The sequence below is a fragment of the Pelophylax lessonae genome, assembly GCF_965119305.1.
Source record: "Pelophylax lessonae genome assembly, chromosome: 10".
In the NCBI taxonomy this organism is placed as follows: domain Eukaryota; kingdom Metazoa; phylum Chordata; class Amphibia; order Anura; family Ranidae; genus Pelophylax; species Pelophylax lessonae.
Genome location: NC_138777.1, coordinates 20,860,688 through 20,880,838, shown reverse-complemented (window position 1 = coordinate 20,880,838; position 20,151 = coordinate 20,860,688). Strand labels below are relative to the sequence as shown.

The 20,151-nt window shown below is 45.5% G+C and overlaps 1 protein-coding gene across 1 annotated transcript in view; it reads right to left on the bottom strand.

Moving 5' to 3' along the window:
- The window catches only part of SLC67A1 (solute carrier family 67 member 1), a 114,835-nt gene that overhangs the window by 75,851 nt on the left and 18,833 nt on the right, over positions 1 to 20,151 (bottom strand). Inside the window, exon 3 of the mRNA XM_082269921.1 lies at positions 11,823 to 11,968. Within this exon, the coding sequence (XP_082126047.1) occupies positions 11,823 to 11,968 (146 nt within the window). The remainder of the gene's footprint in view (positions 1 to 11,822; positions 11,969 to 20,151) is intronic.

Here is a 20,151-nt window from a genome sequence, read left to right as displayed (position 1 = left end):
ACTGGACAACAGATTGTAAAGTGGAAGGATTAAATGGTGACCTGTGAGCCAAATAAGCACCCTTTAACCCTTTCACTTCACATTCTGTTGTACAGTATTCTCTGTATTTAGTGTCAGCATCTGAGCCCTGATAAAGGGAAGTATTGAGCCCCTGAAACGTGTTGGCTTTTTTTTTTTTTTTTGTGGCCTTCATTCATATGTTATAAATATTTACTGAACTCACATTGGATTTCTGGAACTCTTTTCCTTTTCACATTCTGAAAACAGAAAGGCAACCATATTGAATCAGAACTAACTGTGATATAGTAACAAGAGTGAGACAAAAGGGAAATTTACTGGTCACAGCAAAGGTGACAACCAGAGAGCAGAAATCCACTTCCACCTTAACCCCTAGGCGCTGGCCGCACGCAAATATGCGTTTGGGTGGGTGGGCCTTGGTCCTGAGTGGCCACATATTTGAGTGAATTGGTGCAAATACAAATGTGCCGAGAGCGCGCGCCCTGTACGCTCCCAGCACAGTTACTAGCGGCTAACGGAAAGTTCCCAATCACTGCTTGCGATCAGGAGCTTTCCAATCATGTGACCCCCCCGACAGCCAATCATGGCAGTCGAATGATCATAAACCCCGCCTCCCGGCATCTTAAACCTCTTAATAAGGTCGGGAGGAGACGGCGCCAAACGGTTAACCTAACATGGCGGCTGGAGGGAGTGTTACAAAATGAAACTCCACACCACTGCTAAAGGGTTCAGATACAACTTTATTCCAATAAAAGTCAGAGGGACAATTTAAGAAGTAGCCAACGCATTTCAGGGGTCCAAGAGTGCCTCCTTTATGAGGGTTTGATTGACAACAGTGTGAATAGAAACCAGCTGCTGACAAGGCCTGTGCTTGTAATCACAATGGAAGAAATACCAATATAGGTCCAGTTTACTTCCAGTCCATTCACATTGTTGTCAATCAAGCCCAGATGAAGGGGGCGCTCTTGGACCCCTGAAATGCACTGCATACTTCTTGGATTGTCCCCCTGACTTTTATTGGAATAAAGTTGTATCTGGACCTCTTAGCAGTGTTGTGGCATTTCAGTTTACATTTTTGTTAGGGCTGCACATACAATTCAATAAATATTCTGTGCCAGAGACAGCAGGATGTTATTATTATTATTATTCAGTATTTATATAACGCCAACTGTTTGTGCTGCACTTTACATCATGAGGGCAGACAGTACACTTACAATACAATTCAACACAAGAGGAATCAAAGGGATATCGTCAAAGACTGTACCCATGATACATGAAATGGTCAGAGACCGCAGACATTATACAAAAGATGGTCAGAGACCGCAGACATGATACAAAAGATGGTCAGAGACTGCAGACATGATACAAGAGATGGTCAGAGACTGCAGACATGATACAAGAGATGGTCAGAGACTGCAGACATGATACAAGAGATGGTCAGAGACTGCAGACATGATACAAGAGATAGTCAGAGACTGCAGACATGATACAAGAGACGGTCAGAGACTGCAGACATGATACAAGAGACGGTCAGAGACTGCAGACATGATACAAGAGACAGTCAGAGACTGCAGACATGATACAAGAGACAGTCAGAGACTGCAGACATGATACAAGAGATAGTCAGAGACTGCAGACATGATACAAGAGACAGTCAGAGACTGCAGACATGATACAAGAGACGGTCAGAGACTGCAGACATGATACAAGAGACGGTCAGAGACTGCAGACATGATACAAGAGACGGTCAGAGACTGCAGACATGATACAAGAGATGGTCAGAGGCTGCAGACATAAAACATGAGATGGTGAGAGACTGCAGGCATGATACCAAAGACGGTCAGAGACTGCAGACATTACAAGAAATGACCAGAGACTGCAGACATGATACGGGAAATGGTCAGAGACTGCAGACATTATATAAGAGATGGTCAGAGACTGCAGACATAATACAAGAGATAGTCAGAGACTGCAGACATGATACAAGAGACGGTCAGAGACTGCAGACATGATGCAAGAGACGGTCAGAGACTGCAGACATGATACAAGAGACGGTCAGAGACTGCAGACATGATAGAAGAGACGGTCAGAGACTGCAGACATGATAAAAGATATGGCCAGAAACTGCAGACATTATATAAGAAATGGTCAGAGACTGCAGACATGATACAAGAGACAGTCAGAGACTGCAGACATGATACAAGAGACGGTCAGAGACTGCAGACATGATACACGAGACGGTCAGAGACTGCAGACATGATACAAGAGACGGTCAGAGACTGCAGACATGATACAAGAGACGGTCAGAGACTGCAGACATGATAAAAGATATGGTCAGAAACTGCAGACATTATATAAGAAAAGGTCAGAGACTGCAGACATGATACAAGAGACAGTCAGAGACTGCAGACATGATACAAGAGACGGTCAGAGACTGCAGACATGATACAAGAGACGGTCAGAGACTGCAGACATGATACAAGAGACAGTCAGAGACTGCAGACATTATATATTAGAGATGGTCAGAGACTGCAGACATTATATAAGAGATGGTCAGAGACTGCAGACATGATACAAGAGATGGTCAGAGACTGCATTCATTATATCAGTGATGGTCAGAAACTGCAGACATGACACAAGAGATGGTCAGGCACTGCATTCATTATATCAGTGATGGTCAGAAACTGCAGACATGATACATGAGATGGTCAGAGACTGCAGACATTATATCAGTGATTGTCAGAGACTGCAGACATGATACAAGAGATGGTCAGAGACTGAAGACATGATACAAGAGATGGTCAGGCACTGCAGACATTATATCAGTGATGGTCAGAGACTGCAGACATGATACAAGAGATGGTCAGAGACTGCAGAAATGATACAAGAGATGGTCGGAGACTGCAGACATGATGCAAGAGATGGTCAGAGACTGCAGACACGATACAAGAGATGGTCAGAGACTGCAGACATGATACAAGAGATGGTCAGAGACTGCAGAAATTATACAAGAGATGGTCAGAGACTGCAGACATGATGCAAGAGATGGTCAGAGACTGCAGACACGATACAAGATATAGTCAGAGACTGCAGACATTATATAAGAGATGGTCAGAGACTGCAGAGTTGCTGGAGACTGGTAACCTTCTTCAAGAGGCAGTCATTGACTTAAGACACATTACGTGAGACTGCTAGAGATCACTGCTATAACAGGGCAATAGGGAAACCCAGATTATGGTCTACAGGGGCCTGAGGTCCACACATAAAATGACTGATGCAGTCCCCGGGTCACAGGTTGGGCGCCAGAGGAATAAAGTATATCCTTTTTAAACCAGTATTGAATTTGATACATTGTTCTAGTAGGTATTGAGAGAGTATTACATGTTGGCACTATTATGTATCAAACAATAGACATGCAAATTGCTTTATTTCTTAATGTGTTAGCATGTCAGCTACAAATACATATTGCCTAATTTAAAAGTAGCATCCGATTTGTCAGACCCATGGTGGAGGATGACAGATCATTCACTTCCCTTCTTAAATGGTTAGCAAGATATCTGTAACTACTCTTTGTCCTTTGTAGACCTGACCCTATTTTTTTAGAACTGGATACATTGTCCTCCACTAGGAAGTGCACATAGGAAGCTGTGCTGTTAGTGTTCTATTTACAAAAGTGATTATCATTCAGCTCTGCAAACACACAGCTCAATCACACAATCAGCAAACAGACTCAACATTGGTGTACTGCCTCCATCTAGTGGGGTGTTTGGATATTGCATGACATTTTCCAATGTTCTGAAAATATAAGGAAAATATCCAAACCTGTTGAGTAAGGTCCCTTTCACACGGGTTTTCCGATCCGGTACGCCTGTCAGTTTTTCAGGCTTACCGGATCGGAAGCTCCATGCAGCCCTATGGTGCAGCGGAGGCATCTCCGCTGACACCCACTGCTATCCGATCCGATCCTGTCCGTGAAATCCGGATGGATGGAAACCCTATTTTCCAACTGTCTGGAGTATAGGATCGATGAAAACGGACAGGCGGTCCGTTTTCATCCGATCTCCCATAGAGGAGAGCGGGGATCTGACAGCTCCATCTCTGCACAGTGAGCGGAGAGGGACCTGTCATCCGCCTGCTCAGCAGATCAATCCCCACTGAGCAAAACTGAGCCTGTTGGGTGCACCGCCTGTGTGAAAGGGGCCTAAAACCAAAAGCAAAATGTAGCACCCATAGCCCTCATTCACAATGAATGCAGCTTTGAAACTGTGCGACTTCATCTGAAATAGCACGATTTCAAAGTTGCATATCAGTGCGACTTCTGTGAGGCTTCATGCACAGATGTCTAAGCATTTTGCACCTGAAATCGCAAAATTAGTGCAGGAACTACCTTTTTAAATCAAAGTGGCATCGCATCGATTTGAACATGGCCATTGCCGACCTGTCAAATCGCATGACAAGTTGCTCCAATGTGAACAAAGGCTTAAACTGAACAGGCAGTAAACTGAAATCTGATTTCTTGCTTTGGGTTACTGCAATGTTAAACATTTTAAAAATGATTAGTGCCGCACTAAAAGTGTTACTAAACATACCACCGTAAAATCAGTCTGTATATGCAGTAAAGCATGCTTGTACTGTGGAACCTAAGGGGTTAATCCTCTCCATTATGTAAAAAGGCTGTTTGATCCTGTCTTCTCTGATCCTCCCCTTCTTCAACTGTCCCCAATCCATCTCCTGATATAAAAGAGCCCTGGGGGCACTCTGCACATGCTCAGTTTAGTGTGTATTGCTAGAGGGTTTTTTTTTTTTTTTTTTTATGGGAGGGTGCATGTGACCAGCACAGGGCCAATCAGCACTGTCCAGACAGGGTCAGGGGTAATGCAGTCTTATAGGACATTCAGATGGAGAATGAAAACTCCTCCTACAAGCTTTAACCAGACACTGATAGAAGTCACAAGACTGCTATATACTGCTGATGAGAAAAGGTGTTTAGCAGTTTATATTTACTAAAATAATTGCATTTCCATGTTTTGTGTACTGTGCGAGAGCAGATATAGTGACTGCAGGATCCTGGGGAGACCAGATATAGTGACTGCAGGTACCTGGGGAGAGCATATATAGTGACTGCAGGATCCTGGGGAGACCAGATATAGTGACTGCAGGCTCCTGGGGAGAGCAGATATAGTGACTGCAAGCTCCTGGGGAGACCAGATATAGTGACTGCAGGCTCCTGGGGAGACCAGATATAGTGACTGCAGGCACCTGGGGAGAGCAGATATAGTGACTGCAGGCTCCTGGGTTTAGTAACACTTTAAAAAGGAACCCAATCCATCGATTCAATGGTTTTCCAAGACAATTGTGTTCAAGGCATGCCGTGAATGTTTACACCCTCATCCAAACTGTCAAGTCATCAAATGGCTGTATGTCAAAACTGATCACATGTGCGATACCATGGCAACTGCAGATCAATCAGAAACTAAGGTTACGCTCACATATATGTGGGTTCGGGAGTGCGTGTAAATTGCACCCACATGGAGCCACACACAAAACGTGGTGCTGCACAGAAAATGTGCAGGCGTGCCATTAACTCTTAATGGAACCCCTACACACGGAAAAATGTGGTGTAGTTTCCCGCACACAGAAACTAAATGGTTCAAAAGCACCATGCGATTTCTATGTGGCTGCAACAAAACAACAGGGTCACTTTAATGTGGCCCTCCTCAGCAGCTGGTGGTGTAACTTGCAAAATGCTTTGGAATCCCCAGGGCCACTGATAGGGGGGCACAGCTAGCCCTTCTATACTGGGCCTGGGCCCCACCAATTTAGCAGGTAGCCTGGGGGTCAGAGAGGGGACCGTTTATTCAGGGGCACCTCAGAGTAATCTCATGGTGTGCAGACTCCTTTTCTATATCATTCTGCCAGGGCAAACCGGAACTTTAATTATATTGTCAGGAACACTCTACCCACAGCCAGAAATCAATTCATTGTCCTGTTTCTGCCCCCAGCCCCCTACTTCAAATGGGGCCAAGGGAAGCTGTTGGGTGGCAGTAAAAACACGGCTCAACCACATGTTTTTACCAGCCCCCCTTTCCCAACTGCAAGTGTAAATGTGGCCTTATTAAGTGTGGCAATGTAAATGACAATGTGCAAGATGCTGTGCCCACAGCAACCCCCTCAGCATTACAAATTCTTGACCCCTGCATTCTGTATTTTACACACTCCTGACCCCCTGGACTATGTACCTGACCCCTGAACTATGTACATTACACAATCCTGACCCCAATATTATGTACATGACCCCTAAATTATGTACATTACACACTCCTGAACTATGTACATTACACACTCCTGACCCCCTGGACTATGTACATTACACAATCCTGACCCCAATTTTATGTACATGACCCCTAAATTATGTACATTACACACAAATGAACTATATAAATTACATACTCCTGACCCCTGAACTATGTACATTACACACTTCTGACCTCTGAACTATGTACATTACACACTCCTGACCTCTGAACTATGTACATTACACACTCCTGAACTCTGAACTATGTACATTACATACTCCTGACCCCTGAACTGTGTACATTATACATGCCTGACCCCTGATCTATGTACATTACACACTTCTGACCTCTGAACGATGTACATTACACACTCCTGGCCTCTGAACTATGTACATTACACACTCCTGACCTCTGAACTATGTACATTACACACTCCTGAATTCTGAACTATGTACATTACACACTCCTGACCCCTGAACTATATACATTACACACTCCTGATCTCTGAACTATGTACATTACAAACTCCTGACCCCTGAATTATGTACATTACATATGCCTGACCCCTGAACTGTGTACATTACACACTCCTGACCCCTGAACTATGTACATTACACACTCCTGACCCCCTGAACTATGTACATTACACAATCCTGACCCCAACATTATGTACATGACCCCTAAACTATGTACATTACACAATCCTGACCCCAACATTATGTACATGACCCCTAAACGATGTACATTACACACTCCTGAACTCTAAACTATGTATATTACACACTCCTGTTCCCTGAACTATGTATATTACACACTCCTGTTCCCTGAACTATGTATATTACACACTCCTGTTCCCTGAACTATGAATATTACACACTCCTGTTCCCTGAAATATGAATAATTACACACTCCTGACCCCTGAACTATGTACATTACAAACTCCTGACCCCTGAATTATGTACATGACCCCTGAACTATGTACATTACACAATTCTGACCCCTGCATTATATATCATGACCCCTAAACTTTGTACAATACACACTCCTGATCCCTGAACTATGTACATGACCCCTGAATTATGTACACTGCTCAAAAAAATTAAAGGAACACTTTTAAAACACATCAGATTTCAATTGGGAAAAATATCAAGCTGGATATCTTTACTGGTATGGACTGGGTAACGTGTTAGGATCTATACTGGTATGGACTGGGTAATGTGTTATTATCTATACTGGTATGGACTGGGTAATGTGTTAGAATCTATGTTAGAATCTATACTGGTATGGACTGGGTAATGTGTTATGATATATACTGGTATGGACTGGGTAATGTGTTAGGATCTATACTGGTATGGACTGGGTAATGTGTTAGGATCTATACTGGTATGGACTGTTTAATGTGTTAGGATCTATACTGGTATGGACTGTTTAATGTGTTAGGATCTATACTGGTATGGACTTGGTAATGTGTTAGAATCTATGTTAGAATCTATACTGGTATGGACTGTTTAATGTGTTAGGATCTATACTGGTATGGACTTGGTAATGTGTTAGAATCTATGTTAGAATCTATACTGGTATGGACTGGGTAATGTGTTAGGATCTATACTGATATGGACTGGGTAATGTGTTAGGATCTATACTGGTATGTACTGGGTAATGTGTTAGGAATCGATCTATACTGGTATGGACTGGGTAATGTGTTAGAATCTATGTTAGAATCTATACTGGTATGGACTGGGTAATGTGTTAGGATCTATACTGGTATGGACTGGGTTATGTGTTAGGAAGGAAAGGATGCCACATCGTTTGATGGAAATGAAAATGATCACCATATAGAGGGCTGAGTTCAAAGACATCCCGAAAATCAAACTGAAAAAATTCATTATTTTTTCACTTTTAATTTCTATCAAATGATGTGGCATCCTTTCGTTCCTAACACATCACCCAGTCCATACCAGTATAGATCCTAACACATTACCCAGTCCATACCAGTATAGATCCTAACACATTACCCAGTCCAGACCAGTATAGATATCCAGCATGAGATTTTTCCCCATTGAGATCTGATGTGTTTTCAAAGTGTTCCTTTCATTTTTTTTCAGCAGTGTACTTTTGCTCTGTAATGTATATCATCATTATGGTCCCAGATCACATGAAAATGTTAAACCCTGCCCACGGTCTGCATTTTATCTTCCCACTTTTAGGGTGGGCACACCCAGACGCCATTCTTAATTAGGCAAGGACTGCCTAAGGGCTCTTTCACGCGCTCCGCCTCCGTTTAGTACTGGAAGCAAAAAGATTCACCTGGTACTCCCATCCCCAGCTGGCAAATCTCACCTGCTGTTTCCTAGCTTAGGAGTGTACACAACAGTAATAAAGGCATGTCAAAAATGGGTGGTGCGCTTTATCAATAAATGTGAATGCATCAACTGTGCATGAAAATGAATGTGCAAATCAATATACAAACATATAAGGCACATATAACGAAATCAAAGTCCCAAAGTTTTCTTGATGAGAATCCAAATGAATATTCAGTGACTGATGTAAACTGGTGATGACAAATCAAAAGTAACAGTGATTCCCTCCACCAGTGTGAATTCCTCCTTACCGGACGGATAAAATAAGTGCTCCTCTATACAAATATTAGATGTCTGTGCTCAAGCCCAAAAAAACGATCCGTGTTCACCACCGTGCATGCTTATAAGCCTGCTTGGCCCCTTACCAGATCGATATGGAAAAGCACTTTGCCACAAATTCCTGGACCGCAATGGCTGTCTCTCAGAATGTCCAAGCAACCGTAGGGAGGACTCGGCAGGAAGATGGTATCATCAAGTATGCGGATTAGACACAGCGAATGAATGTAGAGGAGCAATGAGGAATTCTAATGAGCCCGGGTCCGGCTGCAGCTCAGATCCCGAGCGACGTCGTGACGGCACGCCTCCTGTCTAACGCGTTTCCACCGATTGGTTATCTTCAGAGATAGGAGGTTCCCGCGCGCCGTCACTTCCGTCCTTTTATTTTCAATGGGGCCGCGTCACTTCCGGTGTCAACAATGGAAGCTCCGGAAGTATCTCACGGCTCTCCATCGTTTAGAACTTATCTAATCGTTCTATCTTCTCCAAAATGCGGATGTATATTATTGGGGTAGCGCCTACTAATGAGACGATTTATTCTCAACTGCAAAAGGAGTATTAAAATTGCTCATCCTGTATCGTCGCCACCTGTTAACTTCCGCTAGTGTGCATATATTTTAATTGATGGGTAAATTATAATAAAAACTTTAAAAATGTGGGGGACAAATATATCCACTTCCACATTACCAACTTCTATCAATGGATAGAATAAATGGCGTAAAATCCTATGCAAGCTATTTCAGCACAGTGACACCGGAAGTGACCAGCATTATACTTCCTTTCCAAGAGGACAACTGTTTTGCTTAATGCTTATCTCTCAGTGTACTACTTAGACCAAACGGTCTGAGATACATATATTGACCGGTATATATTACATACGGTTCCATAAAAATATGTGTAAACACCATATATATCTTAATATAAAATGACAACAAACGGAATAAAAAGATAAAAAATAATAAAGGTACTAGATGTCTAATGTGAATTGTGATAGAGGGAATATACTGGCTATGTGTTCAACTATTATTAATATGCGAATTGATATCCCATTCTATATTGTGGCCTCTCGGCCTAAAGCATTTCAATTCGTAAATCCAGAAAGTCTCGCGTCTCGAGATGGACCTTTCTAAATTACTGCCTCTCCAATGAGGGACATGTTTCTCAATAACAGTGATTTTTAGTTTCCTGGAATCTTTATTGTGACAATTGGCATAGTGTTGTGACACACTGTGCCCTGGGAAACCATTATGAATGTTGGTCAAATGCTCTCCAACACGTATGCTCGCTGTCCTTATAGTTCTGCCTACATATTGGAGGTTACATTCACATTGTAACAGGTAAATGACCCCTTTGGTATGACAAGAGATGAACTCTCTTATGGGATATTCCTTCCCTGTTACTGTGGAGGTAAATTTCTTTGTTTTCACTGTGGTTGCTTCAGTACATATCCTGCATCTTTTGCAAGGGTAGAAGCCTTTCATGTTCGGGAATACCTCTGTCTTGAGCGGTCTCTCGACAGGGTTTCGGGCTATCATTTCTTTCAGATTAGTCGCCTTCCTAAAGATGATTTTTGGTTGGGTGGGCAAAGCTGGACCCAAGATTCTGTCCTCTTGTAGGACCCCCCAGTATTTTTTGAAGACATAGTTGAGCCATTTGTAATTGCTAGAAAATTTGGTAGTAAATGCATATTCAAAGTGTGGAGAGATCCCTTTAGTTTTCTGTTTATACTCTACAAGGCTCTTTTGCTCCATTGGAGTGACTTTTTCAATTTCTTCATTCAACTCTGAAACATCGTATCCTTTTTCAACAAATCTCTGTTTGAGAGTGCCCACTTGTTGTTGAAAATCTCCTTGTTCTGTACAATTCCTTCTAATCCTCCTAAACTGGCTGCTCGGTACCGATTTAAGCCAATTGGGATGATGGCAACTATCCTTGGCTATAAAGCCGTTCCTATCTGTGGGCTTAAAAAATGATCGGGTGGCAAAGCCCGAATCTTTCCGATAGATGACTTTGATTTCGTTATATGTGCCTTATATGTTTGTATATTGATTTGCACATTCATTTTCATGCACAGTTGATGCATTCACATTTATTGATAAAGCGCACCACCCATTTTTGACATTTCACATTATTTTTCTGGTAGCAGCTTATCACAGACCTAGCGCACTTTCTTTTTTTCACAAAGTAATAAAGGCATGCCTAGGCAAAACTTTTTGATTGGCTGATAATTAGAGCCTTGTTATGTTTTTTATTGCTGTTTTTTTCCCCCCGCTGGGGATATTCACCCTTCTGTTTGTCCTGGTGACCACTGACACCTTGAGAGAAAGCAATTGGAGATTCGGTTGTCACCAGAACAGGAGGTAAGGGGAAATCTTCCAATGGGGGACATCTTTTTAAGAGGGACCTTACCCTCACTTTCTAGAAATTTTCCTACACTTCCTGTTACATCTTTTGGACAGGAAAAAAAGATAAATCTCCCCAACAGGACACAGACCGTTTTGGCTATACATTCTGTATACTCCATGGAGTATTAAATCCCCAAAAACTGAACATGGTCATTGAAAAAAAAAACAGCCCGTTTCGACGCAGAATAACAGTTTCCCAACACACAAGCATGGCCAACATGAATGAAGGAGCAGAGTGATACCATCACATAGGAGATTGGTCATACACAGAGTTGCACCATCCAGCTAATTCCACATTGTGAAGGATCCAAGGTGGAAATAAATCCTTCCCGCTACTAAACAGAAGTATCAATGCAACGGCTACTGAGAGGAGTTTTCCTTTATAATTAGTCTGAATTCATAAACATCAATTATTACTCGTATGACCCATAGAAGTGAATAATAGGTAAGGCTGGTGTATACAGTACCTGGCAGGCCGTGCATGAAAACGGAGGGAAGGCGAGACAGGAACAGGAAGGGTATGCTGGTGGTGAATGCCAGGATCAGGTAATAGATGGACCCAGACAGGAAGGAGAGCGTGAGAGCGGCACGGGCGCCATATTGATCCGAAAACCTGCAAGAGAAATTAAACATACAGGTGTGTCATAACTGGTAACCTGGCAACATTCAGATGCTGGTAACCTGACAACTGTCTGACCCTTGTAACCTGGCAACAGCCAGACATTGGCAACATTCAGACCCCGGTAACCTTGCAACAGTCAGACCCTGTTAACTTGGCAACAGTCAGACACTGGTTACCTGCCAACAGTCAGACACTGGTAACCTGCCAACAGTCAGATCCTGGTAACCTGGCAACATTTATACCCTGGTAACCTGGCAACAGTCAGACCCTGGTAACTTGGCAACATTTAGACCCTGGTAACCTGACAATAGGCAGACCCTGGTAGCCTGACTACATCGAGTCCCTGGTAACATTCAGACCCTAGTAACCTTGCAACAGTCAGACCCTGGTAACTTGGCAACAATTGCGCCCTGGTAAACCTGGCAACAGTCAGACCCTCGTAACCTGGCAACAGTGAGACCCTTATAACTTGGCAACAGTCATACACTGGTAACCTGGCAACAGTCGGACCCTGGCAACAGCCGGACCCTGGTAACCTGGCAATGGTCAGACCCTGATAACCTGGCAACAGTCAGACCCTGGAAACTTGGCAACAGTCGCTCCCTGGTAAACCTGGCAACAGTCAGACCCTCGTAACCTGGCAACAGTGAGACCCTGATAACTTGGCAACAGTCATACACTGGTAACCTGGCAACAGTTGGACCCTGGTAACCTGGCAACGGTCAGACCTTGATAACCTGGCAACAGTAAGACTCTGGTAACTTAACAACTGTCGCACCCTGGTAAACCTGGCAACAGTCAGACCCTCATAACCTGGCAACAGCGAGACCCTGGTAACCTGGCAACAGTCAGACCCTGGTAACCTTGCAACAGTCAGACCCTGGTAACTTGGCAACAGTCAGACCCTGGTAACCTACCAACAGTCAGACCCTGGTAACCTTCCAACAGTCAGACACTGGTAACCTGCCATCAGTCAGATCCTGGTAACCTGGCAACATTTATACCCTGGTAACCTGGCAACAGTCAGACCCTGGTAACTTGGCAATATTTAGACCCTGGTAACCTGACAATAGTCAGACCCTGGTAGCCTGGCAACATTGAGTCCCTGGTAACATTCAGACCCTGGTAACCTTGCAACAGTCAGACCCTGGTAACTTGGCAACAATTGCACCCTGGTAAACCTGGCAACAGTCAGACCCTTGTAACCTGGCAACAGTGAGACCCTGATAACTTGGCAACAGTCATACACTGGTAACCTGGCAACAGTCGGACCCTGGTAACCTGGCAACAGCCGGACCCTGGTAACCTGGCAATGGTCAGACCCTGATAATTTGGCAACAGTCATACACTGGTAACCTGGCAACGGTCAGACCCTGATAACCTGGCAACAGTCAGACCCTGGTAACCTGACAACTGTCGCACCCTGGTAAACCTGGCAACAGTCAGACCCTGGTAACCTGGCAACAGTCAGACCCTGGTAACCTTGCAACAGTCAGACCCTGGTAACTTGGCAACAGTCAGACCCTGGTAACCTGCCAACAGTCAGACCCTGGTAACCTTTCAACAGTCAGACCCTGGTAACCTGCCAACAGTCAGACACTGGTAACCTGGCAACATTTATACCCTGGTAACCTGGCAACAGTCAGACCCTGGTAACTTGGCAACATTTAGACCCTGGTAACCTGACAATAGTCAGACCCTGGTAGCCTGGCAACATCGAGACCCTGGTAACATTCAGACCCTGGTAACCTTGCAACAGTCAGACCCTGGTAACTTGGCAACAGTTGCACCCTGGTAAACCTGGCAACAGTCAGACCCTCGTAACCTGGCAACAGTGAGACCCTTATAACTTGGCAACAGTCATACACTGGTAACCTGGCAACAGTCGGACCCTGGCAACAGCCGGACCCTGGTAACCTGGCAATGGTCAGACCCTGATAACCTGGCAACAGTCAGACCCTGGAAACTTGGCAACAGTCGCTCCCTGGTAAACCTGGCAACAGTCAGACCCTCGTAACCTGGCAACAGTGAGACCCTGATAACTTGGCAACAGTCATACACTGGTAACCTGGCAACAGTTGGACCCTGGTAACCTGGCAACGGTCAGACCTTGATAACCTGGCAACAGTAAGACTCTGGTAACTTAACAACTGTCGCACCCTGGTAAACCTGGCAACAGTCAGACCCTCATAACCTGGCAACAGCGAGACCCTGGTAACCTGGCAACAGTCAGACCCTGGTAACCTTGCAACAGTCAGACCCTGGTAACTTGGCAACAGTCAGACCCTGGTAACCTACCAACAGTCAGACCCTGGTAACCTTCCAACAGTCAGACACTGGTAACCTGCCATCAGTCAGATCCTGGTAACCTGGCAACATTTATACCCTGGTAACCTGGCAACAGTCAGACCCTGGTAACTTGGCAATATTTAGACCCTGGTAACCTGACAATAGTCAGACCCTGGTAGCCTGGCAACATTGAGTCCCTGGTAACATTCAGACCCTGGTAACCTTGCAACAGTCAGACCCTGGTAACTTGGCAACAATTGCACCCTGGTAAACCTGGCAACAGTCAGACCCTTGTAACCTGGCAACAGTGAGACCCTGATAACTTGGCAACAGTCATACACTGGTAACCTGGCAACAGTCGGACCCTGGTAACCTGGCAACAGCCGGACCCTGGTAACCTGGCAATGGTCAGACCCTGATAATTTGGCAACAGTCATACACTGGTAACCTGGCAACGGTCAGACCCTGATAACCTGGCAACAGTCAGACCCTGGTAACCTGACAACTGTCGCACCCTGGTAAACCTGGCAACAGTCAGACCCTGGTAACCTGGCAACAGTCAGACCCTGGTAACCTTGCAACAGTCAGACCCTGGTAACTTGGCAACAGTCAGACCCTGGTAACCTGCCAACAGTCAGACCCTGGTAACCTTTCAACAGTCAGACCCTGGTAACCTGCCAACAGTCAGACACTGGTAACCTGGCAACATTTATACCCTGGTAACCTGGCAACAGTCAGACCCTGGTAACTTGGCAACATTTAGACCCTGGTAACCTGACAATAGTCAGACCCTGGTAGCCTGGCAACATCGAGACCCTGGTAACATTCAGACCCTGGTAACCTTGCAACAGTCAGACCCTGGTAACTTGGCAACAGTTGCACCCTGGTAAACCTGGCAACAGTCAGACCCTCGTAACCTGGCAACAGTGAGACCCTGAAAACTTGGCAACAGTTATACACTGGTAACCTGGCAACATCTGGACCCTGGTAACCTGGCAACGGTCAGACCCTGATAACCTGGCAACAGCCAGACCCTGGTAACTTGGCAACAATCGCACCCTGGTAAACCTGGCAACAGTCAAACCCTCGTAACCTGGCAACAGTGAGACCCTGATAACTTGGCAACAGTGAGACCCTGATAACTTGGCAACAGTCGGACCCTGGTAACCTGGCAACAGTCAGATACCAGTATTGTTTAGCTGAGACCCCTACAGAAGCACCCATCCAGTGTCCTGTCATACTCCTCTACATACCCTGTAGGTGTTTATTAATGACATAATTCACCCATCCTCAGTTTCCCTCGATGACATTTATACAGAGTTTATGGAAGATTGGGTACGTGTGAATGATTTACAGATGTCCTCCCTTGGAAATGGATGAGATCAATGACACCGGTCACATGACATGTAATCCAGAGGTGACCGGCCTCATAAAACTTCACCGCCCAGAAGACAATCCACCACTGTCTGCTTCCTTACTGAAGGCCGAGATTTCAGTGTAAAGAGTACCTGTCCCCTGTACACGGAATTACTGATTACCTAGAAGCCAGGGTGCAATAAGTATAAGGGCTCATATTGACGTGCGTTGTTTTCCTGCATTTAACATGCATTTGAAACACAAATTAAAAAAATCTCCCATTGGTTTCAATGGAGAAGGTCACATGACAGTTCTGAGGGTGTGTCTGACCCGCTTTGCTCTGCATTTCTTTGGACACAGCAGATTCCTGTGTCCAGATTCCTATGAATATCAATTATTCTTGGCAGGATGGGGATGGTGCATACGTATATGTGCATGCATTATGTGTAAACATGCGTAAAAAATCTTCTAGCTTTTTTTAATCAAGGGGTTGTGGCGGCCACACCTATACTTGTTGATCCTGCCAGAACTGCCATGCCCTTGTCACTTCCTGTAAACTGCACTGGAAGCAGAAGCAATCCTATCTTTCTAATGTGAACTACATATTAACCCACCCCCAATGTAATTGTGATGAACAAAGGCAGACATATTTGTTGTCCAGCCTGGGTGACAACGCTGGTTCCTCCATAGATACAGTGCAGGACTGAACATTGCACAGTAAGGCTCCATTCACATAAAGGCGTTTCGGATCGCGGGCAAAATTGCTGCAATTCTACCCGCGATCCCGAACGTTTGCAAGTTGCGGGACGCCCATGCAATTCCCGTGACTTGCAATGGCACCCCAAACGCGGCGTGATTTTGCTGCGATTGTTGCCCGACAAATCACGGTAATATCGCGCAAACAGAATCGCGGTTTCTTGTACTTCTTTTGGTCGATAGGCGTCCCGCGATTCTGTTTGCGCAATTTTACCGCGATTTGTCGGGAGACAATCACGGCAAAATCGCGCTACATTTGGGGTGCCATTGCAAGTCATGGGAATCGCACGGGCATCCCACGACTTGCAATGGTTCGGGATCCAAAACACCTAAATGTGAATGGAGCCTAAGTATGTTACTGCCAGGTGAAAATTAAAAAAAAAAAAAAAAAACAAATGCGGCCACCACTTCTAAGGACTGGTAAGCTGCAATATATTAAATTTTTTAGATACACTTTAAAGTGTAACTCCACTTTTGTTGAGAAAAAACATTCCCCTCTGGGTGATCTCTGTACATTGCAAGGATTGTAACAAACTTTGTTGCAGATTTCTACCTTTTCTTATTCTGAAGAAATCATTGTTTGTTCCTCTGTGTTGAGTGGGTCTAATGGGAGTGGTTTCATAATTATCTATCAGCTGTGAAAGCTGCAGGGCTCTAATGAGGAAAGCTGCTGGGCCTGCATCCCTTTAGACGTGTTCCTATTGGGAGTATCTCACCAAAAATGACATTTATGCTGCAGGGGATGCCAGAAATCTGACTTGTATCTTAGGCAGACTGCTGGGAAAATTGGTGAGCCAATCACACAAGCAGGAAATGATGTTTCTGGGGGTGTGGTCAGTATACATTCTGTGTACAGAACAGCTCCAGGCGGCCATATTGCATTTTCAGAAAATTACAACAGCTGCAGATTGAAAAGGAAAGGTCATTTTTAATAACATTCAATTACAATATGATTTGTGTCGTAATTGTATACACTGTATTGTTTTGTCTTTATTTGCCTTTTTCTTTCCCCACGAAAGTTGAGTTACCATTTAAGACCCATTACCTTTAAAGTGCAAGTTCACTTTTTCACCAAAACTAAAAAGGTGAACTCATTTCTGCGGCAAAGCTCCCCCGACTTGTAGCAATCGGCAAACCTGTTAAACGTTACATTCAAGTAAATGGAGAAGTGACAAACACAGAATTTGGCTTCAGAGGTAAGTGGGATTTAGCCCAGGTTCACACTGAAGGCGGATTTGAAATCGCAATTTCAAACCATTATTTCAGTGCGACTTTGGGGGCGATTTGAGAGTCATCTGTGTGGGTTCATGCACAGATGTCTATTAAAATCGCCCCCGAAGTTGCGAACAGTAGTGCAAGAAGCCAGGAATTACTTTTGGGAAACAGTGCAGTGCTGTTGCCGGCAAAACGGGGGGATTGGGCATGCGATTTGACATGTCAAATTGCCTCGATGTGAACGGGGGCTAAGACACACATCTAAGGCTGGCCGTTGACAGTTCGATTTCAGCAGGAACCAGACTGAATGTTCCCAAGTAGATCAATCGATCAACTTGGGTATAACCAGCCTGCTGGATCTTAAATGCGATTATTGCTAGCAGCTGGTATAGCCGCTAGCAATGATCCCTGTCTTTTCCTGGCGGGGACGGCCTCCCCCGCTCCCCAGCAAGGAGAATACAATGACAATGACAGGGATTCCCCTGTCAGCACTGTCTGTGTTGATGGTGGAATCGAGCTAAACCTGTGGTTGCGAAAGAAATATGCACTGTGTATTAGGGATCGACCGATATCGGTTTTTCGTTGCCGATACTGATACAGATATTTTGGCCATTGCCTATCGGTATGGGCCGATATTTTGAACATTTAAAGTTTTGCAAAATAAACACAATTTTCGACACAAATCTGTTACCCTGTGGTGGGTGGCTGGCTGGCACCCTGTGGTGGGTGGGTGGCTGGCTGGCACCCTATGGTGGGTGGCTGGCTGGCACCCTGTGTGGTGGGCCTGTGGCTGGCTGGCACCCTGTGGTGGGTGGCTGCCTGGCACCCTTTGGTGGGTGGCTGGCTGGCACCCTGTGTGGTGGGCGTGTGGCTGACTGGCTGGCACCCTGTGGTGGCTGGCTGGCACCCTTTGGTGGGTGGCTGGCTGGCACCCTGTGTGGTGGGCGTGTGGCTGGCTGGCTGGCACCCTGTGGTGGCTGGCTGGCACCCTTTGGTGGGTGGCTGGCTGGCACCCTGTGTGGTGGGCCTGTGGCTGGCTGGCACCCTGTGGTGGCTGGCTGGCTGGCACCCTGTGGTGGGTGGCTGGCTGGCACCCTGTGGTGGCTGGCTGGCTGGCACCCTGTGGTGGGTGGCTGGCTGGCTGGAACCCTGTGGTGGGTGGCTGGCTGGCTGGAACCCTGTGGTGGGTGGGTGGCTGGCTGGCACCCTGTGTGGTGGGCGTGTGGCTGGCTGGCTGGCACCCTGTGGTGGCTGGCTGGCACCCTTTGGTGGGTGGCTGGCTGGCACCCTGTGTGGTGGGCCTGTGGCTGGCTGGCACCCTGTGGTGGCTGGCTGGCTGGCACCCTGTGGTGGCTGGCTGGCTGGCTGGCACCCTGTGGTGGGTGGCTGGCTGGCACCCTGTGGTGGCTGGCTGGCTGGCACCCTGTGGTGGGTGGCTGACTGGCACCCTGTATGGTGGGCCTGTGGCTGGCTGGTACAGGCCTGTGGGTGTGTGGGTGACTGGCTGGCACTGGGTGCTGTGGGTGGGTGTATGTATGTGGCGGCTGTGTTAAACACACTGTGTGCACTGTACACTCACTGTCTCGAGACTCCCCAAATCCAGGCTGAGGGAGGCGGCCTAAGAAGGCAGAAGCTGTCCCAGTGCGCGGAGGCGCGTGGCGCAACATACGCAATGACGTCACGACAATATCGGCAATATCGGTGCCGATTCCGATAAATCGGGGGAAAGTGCATATCGGCCCTCAATATATCGGCCTTGACGATAATCGGTCGATCCCTACTGTGTGTGGCCGGCATTAATCTACCCTGTAAAGTACGTTGGTGTTCTTGGTTTTTCTTTTTTGTTTTTTTGAAAGGCATTTATTTATTCCATTTTCCCTTTTTTTTTTATTATAAAAAAGCATTACATAATGCATAAAACAATCAACAAGCCAACAAAAAGGCAACTAAATAACAAAGCAGTTACGTAGTTTAGATAGCTTCTAACAGGGGAGAATAGAACGTATACTTATCAGGAATATCATTATTGGACTAATTGGTGTTCTTGTTTGCTAGTGAAACAATAAGCAGCCTACAAATGACAGGCCTGGGACACAGCAGTCATGGAACGCCAGCCTTCCCCTTCTTATTCCCAGCAGTACTGGTATTCATTTTATATTTCCTGTATCTGAGAAGTAAATGAACCCAACATACAGCGGCCTCATTCCCGGTTGGTCTGGTTGGTCCAGTTTTAAAACTGAAGTTTAATCTGCTTATATTTTGCCTTCTCTTCCCACCTCATCAACATAATACAAAAATAAAAAAATAAAAATTCAGTTTTCATTGCATACCTTGTTTTAGACCTAGTGATGTGATCACTTGGACTCTATGCTTCTCTATGCAATGCAGGCAGATCTTGGGTTGTAATGGCAGCGATCAGCGACTTATAGCGGGACTTTGATATTGCAGCAAACAAATCAGTGACTGTGATCACTGCTAAAAATATGCACTGTCACTGTACTAACGACACTGCCTGGGAAGGGGTTAACATCAGGGGCGATCAAAGGATTAACTGTGTG